General features: G+C 41.5%; 1 protein-coding gene across 2 annotated transcripts in view; it reads right to left on the reverse strand.

Annotated features, from left to right (window-relative positions):
- Positions 1-20,465, reverse strand: part of eif3ea (eukaryotic translation initiation factor 3, subunit E, a) — a 46,283-nt gene that overhangs the window by 9,931 nt on the left and 15,887 nt on the right. For both annotated transcript variants that reach the window (XM_083547325.1, XM_083547324.1), the window contains exons 4-10: positions 18,616-18,733; positions 13,464-13,506; positions 12,635-12,739; positions 5,158-5,283; positions 4,527-4,651; positions 1,460-1,586; positions 624-725 (exon numbers count right to left, since the gene is read on the reverse strand). In XM_083547325.1, the coding sequence (XP_083403451.1) occupies positions 624-725; positions 1,460-1,586; positions 4,527-4,651; positions 5,158-5,283; positions 12,635-12,739; positions 13,464-13,506; positions 18,616-18,733 (746 nt within the window). The remainder of the gene's footprint in view (positions 1-623; positions 726-1,459; positions 1,587-4,526; positions 4,652-5,157; positions 5,284-12,634; positions 12,740-13,463; positions 13,507-18,615; positions 18,734-20,465) is intronic.

A 20,465-nucleotide genomic window follows, 5' to 3' on the forward strand; every position in this document is an offset into this window, starting at 1 on the left:
AGCAGGCTCTTTTCAGTGCATGGGCCGACCTCAACACAGCAAAAGCGCTTTTGTTAACCATGCCACTGATGGACGATTACTGGGCATCATAAAAAAAAGTTGAGAGACGGTGAGTCAGAGGCTTTTCGCCATCCTTTCTCTCTTTCTCTAAAGAGCAGGGCACAAACACTTAGAGTAAAAAGAGAGGGGGCTTTCAGAGCCATATTGGGACCCCGGCAAAAAAAAAAAAAAAAAGCCGTCTGTGGGCAAGTGCGGTTCATGATATAGCATCAGTAATGACTTTCACCGCAGCTTGGGAAAGTTCGTAGGACTCCAATGACCAGCCGCAGCTCTGGGATGCGTGTGGTTTCATTACAACTCGTCATAAGGTTAAAGCCAAGGCGTCATGGAAGCAAATTGAAAAGTTGCAGGCTTTCCGTGTTCAGAAAAGTCAAGCTGCGTGCACTCAACTGGTTAAGAGGCTGTGAGACTTTTTGGGAAGAGAGTCCGTTTTAAGCATCAACGAGGCCGTAAAAATAAAATAAAATAAATAAATAAATCATTGCAGAATCACTTGGCTTTTTCTATGGGCATGACAGCCTTGTAAACACGCTAATAAATACGAATGTGCATCTGCCACTTACCGACTCGCACTCCCTGAGTTTCTTCTGAGCGCCGTCGAAATCGAAGTTCACATACAGGCATTCCACGAACTCCGTGATGGGGTCCTTGTAGGTGTACGACTCCTTAAAACGACAGGGGGGAAAAAGGGTGATGTTTCTCTTTAAAATGTTTCTCAGTTATACGTCGGTATGTGCCTGTGTATTTATCCACAGCGTTGTATTTATCCACACTGTTCTTTTACAGTGCCACTTTCTACACTCCGAAACTATTAACACGTCCGTGATGAAAGGATCTGAGCAATGCATTGAGCAGATGAGCCTTGATGGGATATGTGATCCAGGTTTTTTGAATCTTCCCTGGATATAAATTCCATAAATGTTTAAGAAGTTTCTTGAGAGACAAGTGAGCAGCCCGGTGAGTGCATTGGGCCAGATGTTAAAGAGATTACACAGCTGGAGAAGGCTCATATTCAGATTTTAGTATTACTGATCGCCTAGGAAGCTACTGCTGTTGGATGACGATGCTAGACTCCATTTATCAAAACTAACAGAATTACAGAAGTGGCTGTCCGACAGCTGCACAAGATGCACACATAATAGTTTTCAAGCGTAATGGTAGTTCGGGCATGAAATTAAAACCGGTGCTTTGTTTAGCTGTTTATTGCAAAACCAAACGATTTATCATTTGAAGCTGAGAAAATACACATGCCATCAACACTGATTTCCCTGGTGTGCTCAGACTTCATTCAGCTTACAAAATGAACAACCACATGAATCACATTGCATGGTGTTCCTAAAGAAGGGAGTTTTAAATAAGGTAATCAGGAGTTAGTTGATGACAAGGCAGAGTCCATTACCTGCTGGATAACTTTAACCAGATCCTTCAAGACCTGCCTACGCTTGCGAACATCCTTGTTAGTGATGACAGCTGTGGTCAGGTAGCGCAGAATGTGTGGGCACATGGTCTGAATGGCATTCAGATACCTGGGAAAAAAAACAAAAACAAAGGCAATAGATGTCAAACACTTTGAGAGTCGTCTGTCTTCTACGAGAGTAAAAGAGAAAAAGCAACCAATAATGGCAGCTCTGTTTAATGGTGGAAAGACAGGGAAAACCCCAGTCTAGATACGGATCACTGGCAAAAGACCTGGCCAGTAGCTGAAATACTACCCACCAGAGGCTTGTTTTTTAGCTACAGGTCAACTAGCTGTAGGCTGAGTGCGAAACAGAGCGTTGAGAAGCACTGCTATTACAATCCAATACAGTTCCTTCTATCAGCCTAAATACAGAATGTGTCCTTCTCTCATAAGTGGGGCAAAAAAAGAAAAAAAGGGAAAAAAAAAAAAAATACAACAGATGCCTTGTCATAAGTCTGAGAGCTCCTTTTAAGGTGCACTTAACATATCGAGTCGATTCAAGGGACAATATCTGCGTCTGTAGTATCTGAACCAACATCTTTGACCTCCGGCTTCCTCCCCCACCGCCTCCTCTTCTGAGGATCAAATTAAATTTCAAAGAGGAAGTCAAGTTGCTTGGTCTTGGCCAGCCCCTAAAGCTCTTATGAGTCCGAATGGAGAAACACATGTTCTAAGGAGGTGGAGGAGTAGCGGATGGTTTAATTAGTCAAAGCAATTAAAGGGATGAGGGGACTGTGGCACTTCAGATGTCGGGAGTAAAAACAGCAGTGGCGTAGCCCTATCATTCTCTCCCTCCTGTCTTTGTAGTGGTGTGAGTCCGTAGCAAACTGCACCACTTTGTACTGTGTTTGTGATTAACTTACACCTACTCCCTCTCCAGGGGGGGGTGCTGATCACCAGTCTGCTCACATGAGTCATGGTGCTATTTTAGGCATTCGCATGCTGTAATGCGCTTTAATAAGCCAATAAATCATTTTAAAAAAAGAACAACGATTTAGAGTGTAAGTTTCTATCGACTTTGTCACTCTGTCAGAGTCAAAGAAAGGAAAGGACTTTATAGAGTTTAAAGAAGTGAATGGTAGCATGGTTCTAATTTCACTGTGTGTGTATGTGTGTGTGTGAGTGAGAGCTGGGATTAAAGGTTAATCAAATGAAACACTGAATCTATGCAGCGAGGGTCAGTATAGTACAACTTGAAAAACTTGTAAAACTTAAAAAACTTTAAGACCTTTTTAAGACAAAGAATAAAATTTACCTAAGCCCTAAATTCATTTTTATCTTGGTGCGCATCGCTGAACTTGCACATCCCCATAGCTGAAAATTCAATACAACCCAAGAGAGATTCGCACCAATAACAGAAAGCTGACAAACTTTTGCACGTTGATCTGATAGTCATAAAACTATTATATTATATTATAACGAATTATATTCGGCCAAGCCCATTCTAAAGTGCCCCTGGAGCATTTCAATGAGCGTTCAAAGCAGCGTTACACGGACATCGGAAATTTTCCTGACCTGTTTAAAACGATTTAAGACCGAAAACAGAAAATGTAAGACTTTTTAAAACCGAGCGGAAACCCTGATCATAGGCGATCGGATAATATTCTCACTCTAACAGCTCCACAATACATTTCAGATCTGATCTTCTGGATCATATATAGTTATTTCAGCCCCACTGAACATCGATCTGCAACATTTGTCACAATAAATGTAACTATAATTTAACAAAATTTAACCAATATCTTCTGTCAGTGCAGGATTTCATCAATCCAAACCACCAATCAATAGCAGCACAACTCCACTGCGATAACTGATAATGCAGTGCAGTAAACTGGCCATAATTAATGCTTTTTTGTTGGGGAAAACAGAGCTGCAGATTAGTGTATAGCACAAAAGGTGAGAGAACCTTTTACGGCTATAAAAATTTGTCCAGGACAGAACGGCGCATGACTTAAAGAGCTCCCACCACAAATTAGAAGTACCTATTTGAAGGAGTTAACTGTAGTATAACGAGTCCACTGGTATAATGAGCATCTAGGTCCATAGTGCTGTTGTACAGCCAGCTGTCTTGGATTCGAGCTGCAGTAAGTGGATAAGTTTTGATGAAGCTTGTTGCTGTGGCCTCGACCAGCAGGTCAAACAACCACACGTCACTAGCCCACTGGATCCGGCCCAAAGGAAGCAAGCAGTCACCGTCGGGAGAAAAAAAAGCCAAGCCTCACCGAGGTTTTCCAGCCTGCAACAGCACAACAAACGACCTCAAGCTATCCTTACTACGGCCACTATGGTGAAGCACTTATTACTAATTACTAGTCTGGCGTTCCAGTCATCTGTGCTGAAAAAAAATGCTACCGAAAGGCAGATAAGCCTAATCTTGAGCGTCTACATACATATATTTTTTCTGAATACAAGTGGAGTGTAAATTTAACCTAGTTAAAGAATTTTCCCCTTTTGCAATACAATATTCTAAAGTCAGGTGTCAGAAGGAATAAAAGACAACGTCTAAAAATAACTGAATAAATAATCAAAATATATATTAAAAAAAAAAAAAAAAAAAAAGCAAAACGAGGGAAAGAAGCCTTAAAGCTCCTTTCTTGGTTCCGTTTACATAATGAACTCTGCTGTTAAAAACTATCGATTTTTCATCTGCGGCCCTCAGCTGAGTCAGAGCTCCTATTCCAAGTCCAAGACGACCCATCAGCTGAGCCATCCATTATTTTCAGGGCTCATCTGTGAAACTCAATCGCTTGTTTTCACTTTCACCCCCGTGGTCGTGCTCGTTTGAGTGTCCATACACACCCGCGTGTGAATCTGTGCATGGAGCGGTGGTCTGAGGCACTGGACTGGTCAGCACAAGATCAGCAGTTTCGTTTGTGGATTGTGGTGGGTTTTAGAAAACTAACCGACACCCCTCCCACACACCCACATCCCACCTCATCCGGTTTCATTAGAACCAAAGTCAAATAAAATCCCCAGATGACAATGTACAGCTGCTAAAGGTGCTCACTGTGGCTGGTAGAGGAAAAGCTCAATGATGTTGTCTCTGCCTTTGGGGTGGTTGAAGAACACGAAGAGAGACCAGTGGATCAGCCATGTTCTCTGCTGAAGAGACTGGAGAGGAGAGCTCACCGTCTGAAACGAGAGAGAAAAACGGACAGTGTGTGAGAGAGGGGGGGAGTGAGAGACAAAGAAAATGTGATGTAATTGATTAAGGTGATTAAATCCTTTATTTTACTGGATTGTTCAATGCACACGAACTGCTGACTTCTTTTAATCAACGGCACAACTTCAGTTGCTCTCCAAGTTAAATATAAACCTTTTAGAGGTCAGAAAAAGGGGTTTCTGCGAGCCAAACCTCGTGTCTGCTGTTCCAGTTAAAAATCAAACTCTGTTATCGCAACTGTGTGACTGTGGTGTGGCTTGAGGTGTAAGTAAAGTAGGGGGCAAACAGGTGAAATAAACCAGAATAAACCCTAAAGTATGTGGTAGAAAAAGAAAGAAAGAGTGTGAGGGAGAGACAGAGAAAGTGCAGCAATAGTAGTGGTGATAGAGTTTTGCTGAAATGTGAGGCAGTCAATATCATGGCCTATGTAAGGGAATCCGAGTGCAGTATTGAATTCTGAGTGGTGGGGCATTACGTTGTTATCGATAGTCTCTCTCAGGCGGGTGAGGTCCTCCATAGCAGCCTCCCAGTTCTGCATCAGGATCTCAGAGGCCAGCTTTCCCCACAGGGAGTTCAGCGCGTTTCTATCAGTTGCAGGAACCTGCACAAACAACACAATACACACTTAAGCACAAGGAACGAGACAGCGTAATAGAAAACACGCAGACTTTATCTGTTCAAGGTGGGCAGTCATTGCTCTTCAAGGCTGTCACAGTGGATTGGGCTAATGCTATGAACCTCTTGAGAAATCACACAACTTAGTTTTCCCAAAACATTTAGTTAAAAATTCTTAAAAGGCCACATAGTTGAAATGCAGGCAAACTTCAAAAGCATGCCTTTCTGCCAAACACTGCCATAGCTAAAAACTAAACCCTGATACTTGGCTGAAGTGAAACTACTCCAGGATATAATAACATTTATTCATTAGCAGTGGACAAACAGATTCAATTAAGTCATCTTCAGGGAACAAAGCTTGACAGGGAGAGAAATGGTTCATGAAAGGCCGTTTAGCCTTTTATTGAAGCCTCATTTGCTGCACTTTGTGATAAAGCAACCGCTGTGTCACGGACAACCGTTCCACCATCCATCCAGATTACTGGAGTAACTGAAAGCACATTGGCTCAGTGTCTGCTTTTTTTCTTGTTTACTTCATGTCTTAACTCTTAAACAAGACACAGAGAACACAAAGGTTTCTAAAAGCGGAACACTTCGACTTTGATTCATCACGATTCACACACTTATTCAAGACAAAATCCAATTGGCTACATGGTGGGTTGATTTCTTTCCAAACAGTCTCTCTTGCACGAGGTTAAGTTGAAAAGGCCCCTCGAGGTGAAAGGTGAAGGTCTGGCTCGTCTGAAGCATAATGACATGCATTAAACCACTACGCTCAGGGTCAAATGCTAGTTATGTCAGGGGGAAATGTTCAGTTAGACAGATCAAGTGATCGGAAAAAGGTTCAGAGGGTCGCCGAAAGGGTAAGAAACACAAAGTAAACAAACATTTTGGATACATTCCCCAGAAAAGTCACCGAAAAATGCAGACCATGAACCAGTGAACCACTAAAAGTCGATCTCAGAGCCCAGGACTTGAACGGTTTGCACAGTCTGTGTTTAAAACACCAAGGGAGCCCATAACCCTACATCAAAAACAATATCGGTCACAATATGCATGATGCCTTAGTGACACATCACTCATTCAGTTACCCAAAGTGCTGGTTTGTGCTTTAGTGAAGCTAAACCTCTCTGAAGTGCTGAGGTCAGTGCAGGGCCACAGAGCAGTCCCTTCACTCAAGCTTCCTTAATGAAGTGTGCTGCTACCGCTGGACTAAACACATGTGCAAAAGCTTTGATCAGCTCTGTAACAGGGACGAGGCAGGAGCGAGAGGTAGGACACTAATCAACGTCTCCGCTCCACGAGTGCAGGAAGAACGAACTCCAGACATCAGGTCGGGGGAGCTGCTGTCTGGCCTGAGCGACTTCAATCCACTCTATGTAGATGAGCAGGGGCAATTACAAGGCCACTCACCAAGTGTGCTAATAAAATGTGTTTTACTGGCCACATCACATCCCGTATTTTTACTAGACTATTCTCGCACCGACACCGTCATTTAGACCTAATAAAAAAAAAATTATGATTTCTAATTGAAATAATCTGTTATCCATTCAGCAGAGAGAAATGTAAACTCTTCACTAGGCTCATCTCTGTATAGACAATCAACTTCAAAGGCATGAAAACCTCTGTTTTTCATTATGTCCGAAAAGGGAAAGAAAATAAACAAAAACAGCAGCAGATAATCAGCTGCAGGCACGTCGCAGTGCCAAGAGACTGAGTGCTGGACTTCGGGACACAGGAAGCCGTGATAACTCCACAATGCTGGGAGACGGTGACTCAAGCAGGAAATCAGGGCAGGTGTCTGTGCAGATCAACAAAGATCTAAACTTACTGCAGATATGAACGCCCACCCTCCTGCAAACCTCCCCCTCTTCTCAAGCAGAACTTTGTTAGAAAAACCCCACGTCTCCACTGAGATAGAGCTTGTTCCTCGCTCACTGAGATGAGGAAATATCTGCTTGTGGTGTTTGGGGCTTAGCGGCCAGCAGATAGTCCACTTCTAGAAGTCCAAGGCTACAGTCAGGTCTAAGTGGGTTGGTGAGGATGATCATCTCTCTCTGTCTGATGACAGTCTCAATTAATCAAGCTGCTTCTTGCCATGGAAGACAGACCTCATAAAGCATCTGTGCTCTGTTGTTATGGGGACATGGAAATATGCATCGTGCAGATCTGCTGACGTGAACCAGTCTTGTGGTTGCACGCCGTGAATACCATCCGAAAGGCTTGACGTGAAAAAGGATCGCTTTTAAGAATCAGTTCAGACCTCAGACATTATTTCATGTGGCGTCTTGAATTTTGTTTGACTCTTTCTGCTTATCTTTAGTGCAATATAACAGAGATAAAAAGATTTCCTATCCATCGCTTTGATATATTAGTGTCGTTTATTTATTTTATAATATAAATGCACCTGCAATTGTTGCAGTCCTTCTTTACACATAGAGAGATTTGAAGTGCTGAAATTGAACAGCAAAAACACTAGTGCTATTGTACACTGAGTAAAGTGATACAGCACTGAGAGGTCACTTGGGACAAGTAGGAATGAACGAGTGGAACAGAAAAAAATAAATAAAAAAGGATGATGTTTACCAGGCGAGAGAAAACATTTTAATAAAGCCGCCGACTCTCACGCTTATTGGTGGTCGCAAAATCCCTTTACCCTTGCATCTAGAATTTGCTCAAATTTGCCCGTCTCTTTAATGAACTCGTTGCCCGCTGCCACCGAAAATTGCATCTTGGCAAAGCAGGACCGTCTTTCAAAATAGAGATTGAAGAATACAGCTGTGTTTCCAATATAAAGGTCAACGCTTCGCTCTAAAAGTGTTTGTTTTCTTTTTCCTTTTTTTGGAAAGCACTGCCTGCTACATCTGGCCAGGGTCCATGTCATTATGGCAGCTTTCTGTACACTGCCTGGCTTTCAGGGCCTGCCATGAGAGAATAGTTTCAATACCTGGGTTTTTCCAGAAGTTACCTTAAGTTTCCACTGTTTCCCCAAATGGGCACATTTTCACTCACTGACCAGCAACAATAAATTGACTGTGCTGCCGATCCGACGGGACACTCAATCTTTATTCTCAACATTCAATCCCAGCATTAGGAGATGATATGAATAAGTTGCTCTTTTCGCACTGGGCCGGCACTGTAACAGGACCTCAGCTGTGGATTTTGCAAGCCTGGCTTCCTTCGTTAAATGACTGCTTTTCCCACGTTAAAGGGGTTCTCAGAGCCTAACCTCTCCTATAGTAACACCCATCTAAGGACATGGGAGGTCCGGCACAAACGAGGGGAAAAAAAGAGAGTGTGCGGGGAAAAAAGTTAAGGCAGGTATTTTTCAACAAGAAAGGGTCAGTGGGATTAAACCCATGCCATTACCATGGGTGTTCCACGCTCTTAGTAAGTGGAGGTCAACGGGGGCTCAAAATCATGCTCTTCGAAGGGAGTATGCTTTAGAGCAATTTGGGTCTATTTACACTGAGCTGCAATGCCATAAACAAGTCTGGCGGGTTTGTACTGGGATTTCATCTGCTCAGTGTTTGATGTGTGTAAAATTGAAAATAGATGCCACTTTTTCAAGTTCCCCTAAAACGAAGGTTTTGTCTCATTATGTCAGCAGCCTCTCACGTGCACATGGAGTAAATGAAAATTCCTTTCCCGAAATCGATCAAGGGGAAAAAGAATATGCTGTTTACGAAACACACCTGCGTGTACCACTTGTGTATCGTGCCAGTCCTGTCAGGGTACAACACGTAACAATTCCTTCTCCTTTTAGTGTGCGCGCGTCTCGAATTTCCAATGCACTTAAAATGGTAGGTACTGTTAAAATCTAATGTAATATTTGTTTATTAGAAGGCACAAATGGATAACCGGATACGAGAGGTAGAGGCAGTTTTGTGAACTTATCTTGCCTCAAGAAGGCAGACCGAGACAGATTGTAATGACAAGCCTGTATCACTTTTCCCAATTGGATCACAAAGCAACTCTTTCAGTGTTGTAGGCAAACTGCGACGCTCTGTGCGGTTGTCAGAGCCTTGCCTTGACACTAATCTAGTGGTGTTTTTTTTCCCACAGGCAAACAAATAACTAACCGAAACAACATCTATTATATAAAGCAAATAAATACTGACATGCACTTAGGTCATATTTTGAACAATTGTAGTATTTTATTACTTGAATTTGCTCATGAGGTCAGGCCAATTTTCTATGGGCTGGTACTAATGACTCATGCTTGAGTGTGGGCATGTATAATGGACAGACTGTATAATGAGGACATTACATGTGAGAAGGTAAGCGAAATGGCACTGGAAGAAACTCTCTTCACCAGGGGAGTGTGATAACTCAGTGAGGCATGGAGGGTCTCACACACTCCCGGCTCAGAGCGCCACTGACAATGGGCATCTCTCTTCAGCCAAACCTTTAAGTCCTCATAGCGTGGCCTTGAAAAGGGAGGGGGGGGGAGCACAAGCAGGTCAAAGTCTGACTATTCCCAGGCTTTCTCTCAGCCTCCCCCCACCACACACAAAAACACACACACACACGTTCATCAGACAATCACATACAGCCATACGTTTCAGCCACTCTCGTGCGCGAGTTCATCTTTCACTCGTTTCTCCGAGCGGTGGGAGAGAAGCCACAAACGCCAGAGCCTGAGCAATGAGCCCTTTGTTTATAGAGGAAATAAGAAGTACGCATGTGTAACGCGGATACTGCCAGTACTCTCTGTGAACTGCAATTATCTTCCCCCACAAACCTACTTTGGTATTATCTGATTTCCAAAGTATTCCGCTGGTGAAAATTATTTAATCCAAAAGCCCTCAGCGTACCTCTGTCTCAATCTTATACTAGGCAAAAACAAAAGGATACAGTCCAGGTTTGAATAGAAAATTCTGAAATCTTAGAAATATATATACAGTGAGGAAAATAAGTATTTGAACACCCTGCTATTTTGCAAGTTCTCCCACTTAGAAATCATGGAGGGGTCTGAAATTGTCATCGTAGGTGCATGTCCACTGTGAGAGACATAATCTAAAAAAAAAAATCCAGAAATCACAATGTATGATTTTTTAACTATTTATTTGTATGATACAGCTGCAAATAAGTATTTGAACACCTGAGAAAGTCAATGTTAATATTTGGTACAGTAGCCTTTGTTTGCAATTACAGAGGTCAAACGTTTCCTGTAGTTTTTCACCAGGTTTGCACACACTGCAGGAGGGATTTTAGCCCACTCCTCCACACAGATCTTCTCTAGATCAGTCAGGTTTCTGGCCTGTCGCTGAGAAACACGGAGTTTGAGCTCCCTCCAAAGATTCTCTATTGGGTTTAGGTCTGGAGACTGGCTAGGCCATGCCAGAACCTTGATATGCTTCTTACAGAGACACTCCTTGGTTATCCTGGCTGTGTGCTTCGGGTCATTGTCATGTTGGAAGACCCAGCCTCGACCCATCTTCAATGCTCTAACTGAGGGAAGGAGGTTGTTCCCCAAAATCTCGCAATACATGGCCCGGGTCATCCTCTCTTTAATACAGTGCAGTTGCCCTGTCCCATGTGCAGAAAAACACCCCCAAAGCATGATGCTACCACCCCCATGCTTCACAGTAGGGATGGTGTTCTTGGGATGGTAGTCATCATTCTTCTTCCTCCAAACACGTTTAGTGGAATTATGACCCAAAAGTTCTATTTTGGTCTCATCTGACCACATGACTTTCTCCCATGACTCCTCTGAATCATCCAAATAGTTATTGGCAAACTTAAGACGTGCCTGGACATGTGCTGGTTTAAGCAGGGGAACCTTCCGTGCCACGCATGATTTCAAACCATGACGTCTTAGTGTATTACCAACAGTAACTTCGGAAACGGTGGTCCCAGCTCTTTTTAGGTCATTGACCAGCTCCTCCCGTGTAGTTCTGGGCTGATTTCTCACCTTTCTTAGGATCATTGAGACCCCACAAGGTGAGATCTTGCATGAAGCCCCAGCCTGAGGGAGATTGACAGTCATGTTTAGCTTCTTCCATTTTCTAATGATTGCTTCAACAGTGGACCTTTTTTCACCAAGCTGCTTGGCAATTTCCCCGTAGCCCTTTCCAGCCTTGTGGAGGTGTACAATTTTGTCTCTAGTGTCTTTGGACAGCTTTTTGGTCTTGGCCATGTTAGTAGTTGGATTCTTACTGATTGTATGGGGTGGACAGGTGTCTTTATGCAGCTAACGACCTCAAACAGGTGTATTTTAGGATAATAAATGTAGTGGAGGTGGACATTTTAAAGGGCAGACTAACAGGTCTTTGAGAATCAGAATTCTAGCTGATAGACAGGTATTCAAATACTTATTTGCAGCTGTATCATACAAATAAATAGTTTAAAAATCATATATTGTGATTTCTGGATTTTTTTTTTAGATTATGTCTCTCACAGTGGACATGCACCTACGATGACAATTTCAGACCCCTCCATGATTTCTAAGTGGAAGAACTTGCAAAATAGCCGGGTGTTCAAATACTTATTTTCCTCACTGTGTGTGTGTGTGTGTGTGTGTGTGTGTGTATATATATATATATATATATATATATATATATGTTTTTGAAGAGCAAAGGTCGATAAATGTGCTTAAGTTAATAATACGTAAAAAAATAGATGGAGACAATTTCAGGCTTGCAGTAAAATTTTCACTAAATTTTCACTAAAATCTAGTGAAACACCACACAACATTAAAGATCTGCAAGGTTGGGGAATCCTGAAGTGTAATCTGGCCTCAGACTAAAGTTGAATTAAGGCTGAGTGAGACTGAAGTTGAAAGATGATGAGCTGCTGGCCGAATCAGCCTCGTCTTGATTATTTAAAAAAAAAAAAAAAAGGCAAATAATTGTCAATAAATGGTTTGATTACAATAGAGCATTGCAAGTACAACATTTCAATTTGTTAAATATATAGCCGTCTGTTTAAAAAAAAATTTTTTTTAAGAAACCATTCTCCACTCATTTAATTCATTAAAAATGCACATCTAAGTTCACGGGTATATAGTCATAACTAAGGCCACTTGGCACTGTCCAGTGCTGAAACGGCAAAACATAAAGGAAATTTATTTCCAAGAGGTGAGGACCGTGCTTCTTTAACTAGTACCTATTAAGGAATTCCCCCATCAAAAGCAAACTATTTAACTATTAGACAGCATACAAAATCACAGCCATTCATTCATTCATTCACTCATCACCATCCCAGTATCCCACAGAAATCAATCAGCAGGAAAGCGACACCCTGACTGCAGCATGTCAAATATATCACATAGAAATAAAATACAATGACTATATTTATTATTTTATAAAGATAAAAGGTAGTGAAAGACCTACCAGGACCCTGAAGAAGTACAGATACTCTGCAGCACCTGAGTAATTCCCACACTCATACTGGAACTTGGCATATCGGTAAAGCGTGTCCAAATACTCCTGGCGGAACTGCAAAAAAAAAAAAAGCGCATGAGGTTAAAAGGAACAGCGACCATGTCAACATTCAAGTGCTGCCGTTAATGACGTCAGTATCCAAATATATCCCAAACCCTGTGAAAAAAAAATAAAAAAATGGTAAAGATAGGACTGAACTCTTGAACCTTCTGAACAGCACATTTGGGATAAGCCTGAAATGTGAATATTTGACAATAGAGACCACACAGGCCACTCAACTTCCCAATACAGGAAGTCTTTAAGAAGTTAAGGCCAGTATAAAGGATTGAGGAGCTGCAGGGTGTGTGTGTGTAGTGCACGTTAGGGGTGCTGTTTAAGGGCTGTTAACGTGAATGACCCCTGCATTAGTGCACTAAAAAGGCACCGGGGCCTGTGAACTGAGGTGCACTGAGGACAGACCTCGGGTCAGTGGGATGCTTGGGTGGGAGGGGAATGCCGTCACTACAAATATAGAAGCCCCAAGCATTCTTGCGGCCAGCCCCATGGGTCTCAGAGTTGTTCGGCTTTTTCTTAACAATTCGCCACAGAATGTAAATGTCCGCAGGAAATTTCTGCAAGCCATAAAAAGCCCTGAAAATGAGTTAAGGTTTTGAGAAGTCATTTAACATCTCCGCGCTCTGCGCTGCCCCTCCCACCGGCCCCCTGAAACAAGGCCGAGTTCATGCAGGAGTCATGAGAACTGGTTGGAAGCAGCAGAGGAGACGATGAAGTTACTTACACCATGCTTCTCGGCCAGATAGTCAAACAGCATACGCCCGTCCCTGGAAGAAAAAAAAAAGTTGTGGTGAGTAGGGTTTTCGGAGGTTACTACATGTACTTGCAGTTGTAATCAGTTTCAAGAAGTGTGCAACAGTCAGGCTTTCTGTTACGGGTATAACACAGGAAAGAGAAAGAGAGGTGATAAAAGTGGAAAACCAGCCAAAACCCTTTAACTAAACAATTAAGGAAAACCGAAGACTTGACGCCCAAATCAAGTTTACATAAACGTGAATAAAGGGGGTGGCGGGTGGGTTGCAATGCTACCAAAAGGCCATATCCGACCACATGGACCCCGTGCTGCTCATGTGACTGGAGGCAGATGAATAGGTAGAGGAGACTGGAAACCAGGTTTTCCACACCAACACCAGTCGCTACTACCACCACCACCCGCCTGCCAAATGTGGCTAGCCTGTACAGAACCAGCATACGAAACCATGCGTCTCTGAACAAGCCAGACAGAAAGAGGTCGTCTCCGGTTTATTTTATTTGAGGGGAGCTTCAAAGGCTGTTTATAAAGGCGTTCTCCTGTCGCGCCGCTTCTGTGCCATTATGCTGTCATCCAGCACATGCTGCAGCGCCGGGTGGAGAACAAGCTCCCACAATGATCACTTAAAAACAACCTCAATCTGAGAGCACCTTTGCTTTCAACTGTCCTCTACATTCTTCTTGATCTCACTAGCCTATGCTGTTTGGTTACGATTACTACTTCGCACGTCTGTATGTATATGTGTGTGTGAGAGAGAGAGAGATAGCAGCTCCTCCCTTGTTATCCATCCTTGAGCAGACCACAGCAGCCTCCCTGTGGAGTTGGAGCTGCTGCAACTGGGTTCTGTGGCTACAAATTCTGTGTTGCAATTTAACAGTCATCACACCCTGCATCCACTTCATCCATTCATCCCTGCTCCATCGCCATGCCGACAGGGGAATCAGTCACCTGCTAACCAGCATCAGCCATTACCAGACAGGCAGAAACAGCAATTCGGCACAGGAACAAATAAATACTAAGTTCCAGGCCACATTTCCTGGTTGCGTTTTCTACTCGTGAAAACACCAGACACCAAATAATGCCCTTTGAAACCTATATATTCGGATCGAATAAGTAGACTTCAAAGGCGCTCGTTAATGAGGAGCAGACGAACAACTGGGTAGCTTAATTAAAACTGCTACAGCTTAATCCTCGACTGTGATAAATGTGTTTTGGTGTGAGAAACGAAAAAGCAAACCAAGCGCGTCTACCACCTAACAAGGGCTCTCACACGAGGCTGAGAGGCCGCAAACCATCCATCCTGTACGATTTCCTGAGAAAACATGAGTCTGTGGAAACAAAGTGTCTCATTGATACGGAGAAACGAGGTGCCGAACACTGACCGCATCACGTTACAGATGGGCACAGACCAAACTGAGTTACTGAGCTGGCACTTTCCGCCTTGTCCATGCCGAGAAAAACATCAGGCACCTTATTCCAGGCCCCGAGGAAGCATTAAGCTCATTACTTACTGAGCGCTATGCAGCATAACAAGGGCTTGTTTGCTCTTCAAAATATGTTTAATATCTGTACAACGCTGTTGCTTCATAACTCAATACGATAAATCTTAAAATGGCGTCTAATAGAAACTGATATCGGCAGAAACGTGTCTGCCAGATGGAAAAGGTTAAAACCCTGTCAGTTCCATTTTTTATTACGTGTCAAAAATGGGTGGTCTGATTAATAGTCATATTTCATCAAACGAACGTGCCTAAGAAGAAAATATCTTTGATTAAGCGAAGAGCGTCCTGCCAAAAGAACTAAGCAAAGTTCCAACAAAGTGTAATCAACGCATTTATGATTGAACCATAACCAAAAATAAATAAATAAATAAATATTTAAACGAGAGAAATGCTGCAATTAGGTTCCTCCACATTCCGATCTAATATCTACTAAAGATGTAACGATACAGTGTGCCATATTTTTCGATATTAGACTTACATTAACATATCACACAACATGCCTAACAGGCCGCATAATAAATTTGATTATTCATATATTAAAGCATGGTCTGTCTGGATACTCTATTCTGATTGGCTGAAAGATGTCTGCTGAATACGCTGGTAATTCTGGTCAGTTTGATCACCTGTTCTAAATTAATGCACTACAATTACAGTTGCTAAATGAGTGAGCTCTCTCTTTACCATTGTTAAATCCATACACAAAGTTTGTTCAAAAATCAGAGCAGAATCCTAGGCCTGATATCCTGTATAAAAAATTCTAATTGTATTTATTATTGAGCGTCGTGACCAGGCGTAAGCATGATAATCCACAGCGAGTAGATTTTAATGCACTCTGCTCCGCGTCGATTCTGTGTCTCCACGTCGTGCATTAAAATGATGTAATACACGCCTAGCAGTGGATTATCCCTAATATATAGACCTCATTTTACTGAGGTATAATCAACAGTTTAACTTACTCAAGCCCACACTCTCCCTTCTAAAAGTAAAAAAAGACGCTGCTGCTTCTTCCACAAATCAATGCAGGCTACAGATTACTCACTCGTCCTAGAGAGCAGTTTTCCACAAGCCAATACATTAGAATAATGCTTGGGGAAAATGGTTTTTGCTCAGCACCAAGCAGGAACTGGAAAATTCCCCCAAATCAAAGGTCTCGCATACCTCGGCTTCCTGGAAAAATTACAACACTGATGGCTCGGGGGATGATGGACCAAATCTGCCATGGTACAGTACAGTGAGGCTTCTGAGGCTTTATACCACAAACATGTCCCACATCACCGCTCTGTGACGCAGGCTTGTGAGACTGTATCCAGTATACCACTGTCCCATCATTAAATACTGCCAGAAAGACACAAAACCTTTCAATTACACCTTATCGCTTCGAAGCTTATTAAAACACTGCAGCGAACAATATAAACCATGTGCTCATTGTTGCACAGCAGTGGTGAGACTCTAAAAGCAATGCTGCCCTGATCAACAGGTTGTTTCATTTCCTTAATTTAATCCCCTGTTAATGTTTTGTCAGCATGTTTTCACACATTTATCAGTTTGGCAGCAGGGTCCAAGTAACCAAACAACGCATCAGACCACAAACAGATATTTTGTTGTGCTGTGAAAAATAAAACATTATATGATACAACACAAGTCATTTTTGTTCATCAGCCTGATTAAAACAATATGCAATACCCGATACCATTTATCTTCACCCCTCTGACAACTCAGAAGACACGCATACTGTATCTGTGCACGTATTCAGAGAATCTTCTCTATGTAGCCAAGTAATATTTTAACGTGCCATCATCAGAAAATGTTATTCGGACACGTTCCTGTGAAAGCTTACTGCTTTTAACTTTGGCTTTTGTTTCATTATACGACATTACGTTGCTGAGCGGATCTAACAAACTCATTACCTTTCAATTATTGAACTTTTTTTTATAAAAACGTATCATGTCGAGATGCTACTATCTCCAGCTGCAACAATTTAGAATTTCACATCGACTCCTATTATGAACTTACTGCTTTTCCTTCCTGTACACTATATGGTCAAATGTTTGTGGACATCTGACTAAGATTCGTATGTGCTTTTTGAATCTCCCATTCCACATTGAGTCTGTATGTGCTGTTATAATAACCTATTCTGTTCTGGGAAGATGTTTCGTTAGTAAGATCAGGTACTGTTGTAGGGTGAGGAGACCTGGGGTGCAGTCAGCGTTCACATTCATCCCAAAGGTGTTCTCAGGGTTGAGAACAGATCGCTATAGCGGGCCACGCAAGATCGTCCATAAATCATCTTAATGGACCTTCCCCCCACCCAAATGGTCATCGTCATGCTGGAACAGGTTTTGGTCTCCTAGCTCATGTGAAGGAATGCTACAGCATCTAAAAATATCCAATACAATTATATACCTCTAAATTGGTATAAACGGTTTGTGTAAGAACCACATATGGCTGAAAAAGGCAGGTGTCCCAATACTTTTGCCCATATAATGTATCTAGAAATAGCAACTGGAGCCATTCATGCTGTCCTAATGGGCTTCAACTTTTTTTTTGTTTTTAATTCTGTAGCATTTATTGTTTCTCTGAAACAACAGTTATAATATTGTTTTAAACTATTATTTCCTTCAAGCTTTGAATGATAAGAACACATGCATTAGTCGTCTTCTCTGACTACACCAAAAACAGACCCAAACAAATTTGCAGACTCGATTCTAAGAGAAACGTACAGGAAAGACAAGCGGCCTGAAACTGATTACGTTCAATTATGAATGTATAAACATTGTTATATTGGCATATTGCATGTCAGTCACAATAATCGCGTTGATGCGAACGTCTACCGCGCGATGTAAATTGCACTAAACCGCAGTCTGCGTTCTTTTCCCGTTGCCGGAGAAACAGCTGAAACAGATTGTTGTTGTTCTACAGAGTCGCGACTCAAAAAAAAAAAGCTCAGGTAGAAGCCGCTCGCCAAGTATAAACTTCCTCTCGATTTCATAGCGCCATTGCGTGTGTTCACTTGAAAATCGTATCCCTTTAACAGCACAGCAGATGCTTATGAAAGCACACAAGCTCTGCTTGATTTAAAAAGGGTTCACAGCACAAACTTTACTGATGAACTTGAATGATATAGCTATCAGAGTTTAGTCTGTAGGTTTGGACTGTTTGATAGATTCAGTAAGCTCCGCTATAGGGGAGAAACAGAAAAATTTACTTTGAGACCATGATATCAAATGATACCAAAATGATCTTTATACTCTTAAAAACTACTCAATATAAGACTTAAGCAGTATCAAAAATATCTGGTATATTGCAAATGTATTAACATTTGTTGTCATATCTTGATTCATATCATACACAAGGTGACAAATTTACCCAGGTGATATCCAGCAGAGAATCTGACTACTGAGGGTAAAAACGCCTACAACTGTTCGAGAAACCTGGCAAGCGAATGGAACGATGGTGGAAACTTTGCCACAACATCGTTTCCACTGTTCTGTGGACTGCTGGTGTTTATAGCACTTCTGAGTAGAAGTGCTTACTCCGACCCTCAATTGTGGCTGTCTGTGTGTCTCTTTACAAGTGGGAGCGAGTTTGTTTGCAGAGCTGTACAAGTTCGAGCACTAACTCACCTTGTCGACTGCATTTGTCTGGTGGTCTCCGGATCCTCAAACATTTTAACAATTGGCTCCGTCTCCGACTGCAGCTGCTTAAGCTGGGCCACCACCGCACTCCTCTTCTCTCTCAGCGCTAGAGCAAAGCACACAAACACCAGCTAAATCACACTGAGCATTTGATACACTAGAATGCAGTCATGGACAAAGCCAGTGTTATAGTCATCTATAAACAAGGTCACAGTTAAAAAGTGGGAAAAAAATAAACATACCTCTCTTCTACAAATGATTTTACTTATACGTTAGAAGTTCAACTTGAGTGAAAAGTACAACCCTAAAATTTACACTTTTGGTTTGTTCCTTTTCTTTGCTTCAATAATAGAGTACCCTCGTATCCAAACTTCAGAAGTTTGTGCAAAACCTTATGCCATTTCTGAAAATAAATGGAAGTCTTTATTTTTTATTAAATTTTTTTTTTACGAATTTTTCCATATTTAAAATAATTAGCTCTACAGTCAAAATAAAATGTTCGAATAACGTAACTCCCCAATGACGTGAATGATAAAGATCATTGACAGTCTCGTGCACTGTATGGGATGATCTGAATTTTATCAAATTCCATATTCGTTCTACGCAGGATGCTATAGAATTAAGCTATAGAACAATTAATTCCGCATATGCTGTGTGATAATGTGCCCTTCATGTCAGGATGCAAATGCACAAATGAGGTCTTGAGCAAAGAAAATCATGTTTACTCCACAAGTTTGTGCATCTGAACAAAAGCTTCAGATGAAGAGATCAGACATTAGGAAATTCTGGCTAAAATAAAAAAATGTAAATCAAATTTTAAATCAAAGTTTTTAATTGTGGTCTCATACTTAATAGCATAGCTATTATGCAATTATTTCACTGAAAAACAAACAAATAAATAAATAAATAAAAAGAAAGAAAGAAAGAAAGAAAGAAAGAAAGAAAGAAAGAAAGAAAGAAAGAAAGAAAGAAAGAAAGAAAGAAAGAAAGAAAGAAAAATAATTGCAAGGGGATTACAGTAATACCTCAATTTCTACTGTGTGTTACTGCTTCAGGAACAGAAAAAGTAGAAAATTCCAGAAATACATTATCGCACTGTGTTCTGTTCTCGGTAACTTAACGAAATCTCAAATTCTCTCCCAACTAGAACATTCATCTTTTTCCGCAGTGATCCAGGCTGTACAGTACCCAGCTTGGTTATCCAATCATCTTGGTTGCGGGTATTGACAATATTACTGTTTGTAGTAATAGGCCGAATTTATAACTAAATATTTAGCACGATATGAACAGTGGGCACAGGATATATTGCGTTGTTTCATGCAAGTGCTTGGGGGATTAAAACCTATTCCTTGCTGATACACTGGTCTTTACTGTTTACTTACCTTCTGTTACACATTACTGTCAACTCACAGTTAACCCTACAGAGTATATTAAAAACAAGAGTCAAACTCTCATAGTTTTCTTTGACATAAGAGACCAGCTCAGCTCACAGCCAAATGTTTACAACAGGCTGCTGGCGTTTTACTTTTGGTAAAGAATAATGATTTTCTGGTGCATTTCCATTCCTCTGTATTCATGCACAGAATTAGTGCAAGATGAGATCTGTATAGTTTCTCATCCCAGGTTAGTTTGCACACATCCAAAACATAGCAGCACATTTTACCTGCACATTACTTTTTTTTAAATCTATGATCCAGTCTAATGTTAAAGCAGCACATTGTCTTTTTTCCCCTCGAAGGGTTTATTGTTAAAGACAATGGAATTGAAGATGTGATGATTAAACATTCAAATCTTTTGTTCCTAATGTTTCTTTTCTTTCTTTTTCTATAGTTTCTTTT

This window comes from Silurus aristotelis (assembly GCF_946808225.1).
Source record: "Silurus aristotelis genome assembly, chromosome: 1".
NCBI classification, from domain to species: domain Eukaryota; kingdom Metazoa; phylum Chordata; class Actinopteri; order Siluriformes; family Siluridae; genus Silurus; species Silurus aristotelis.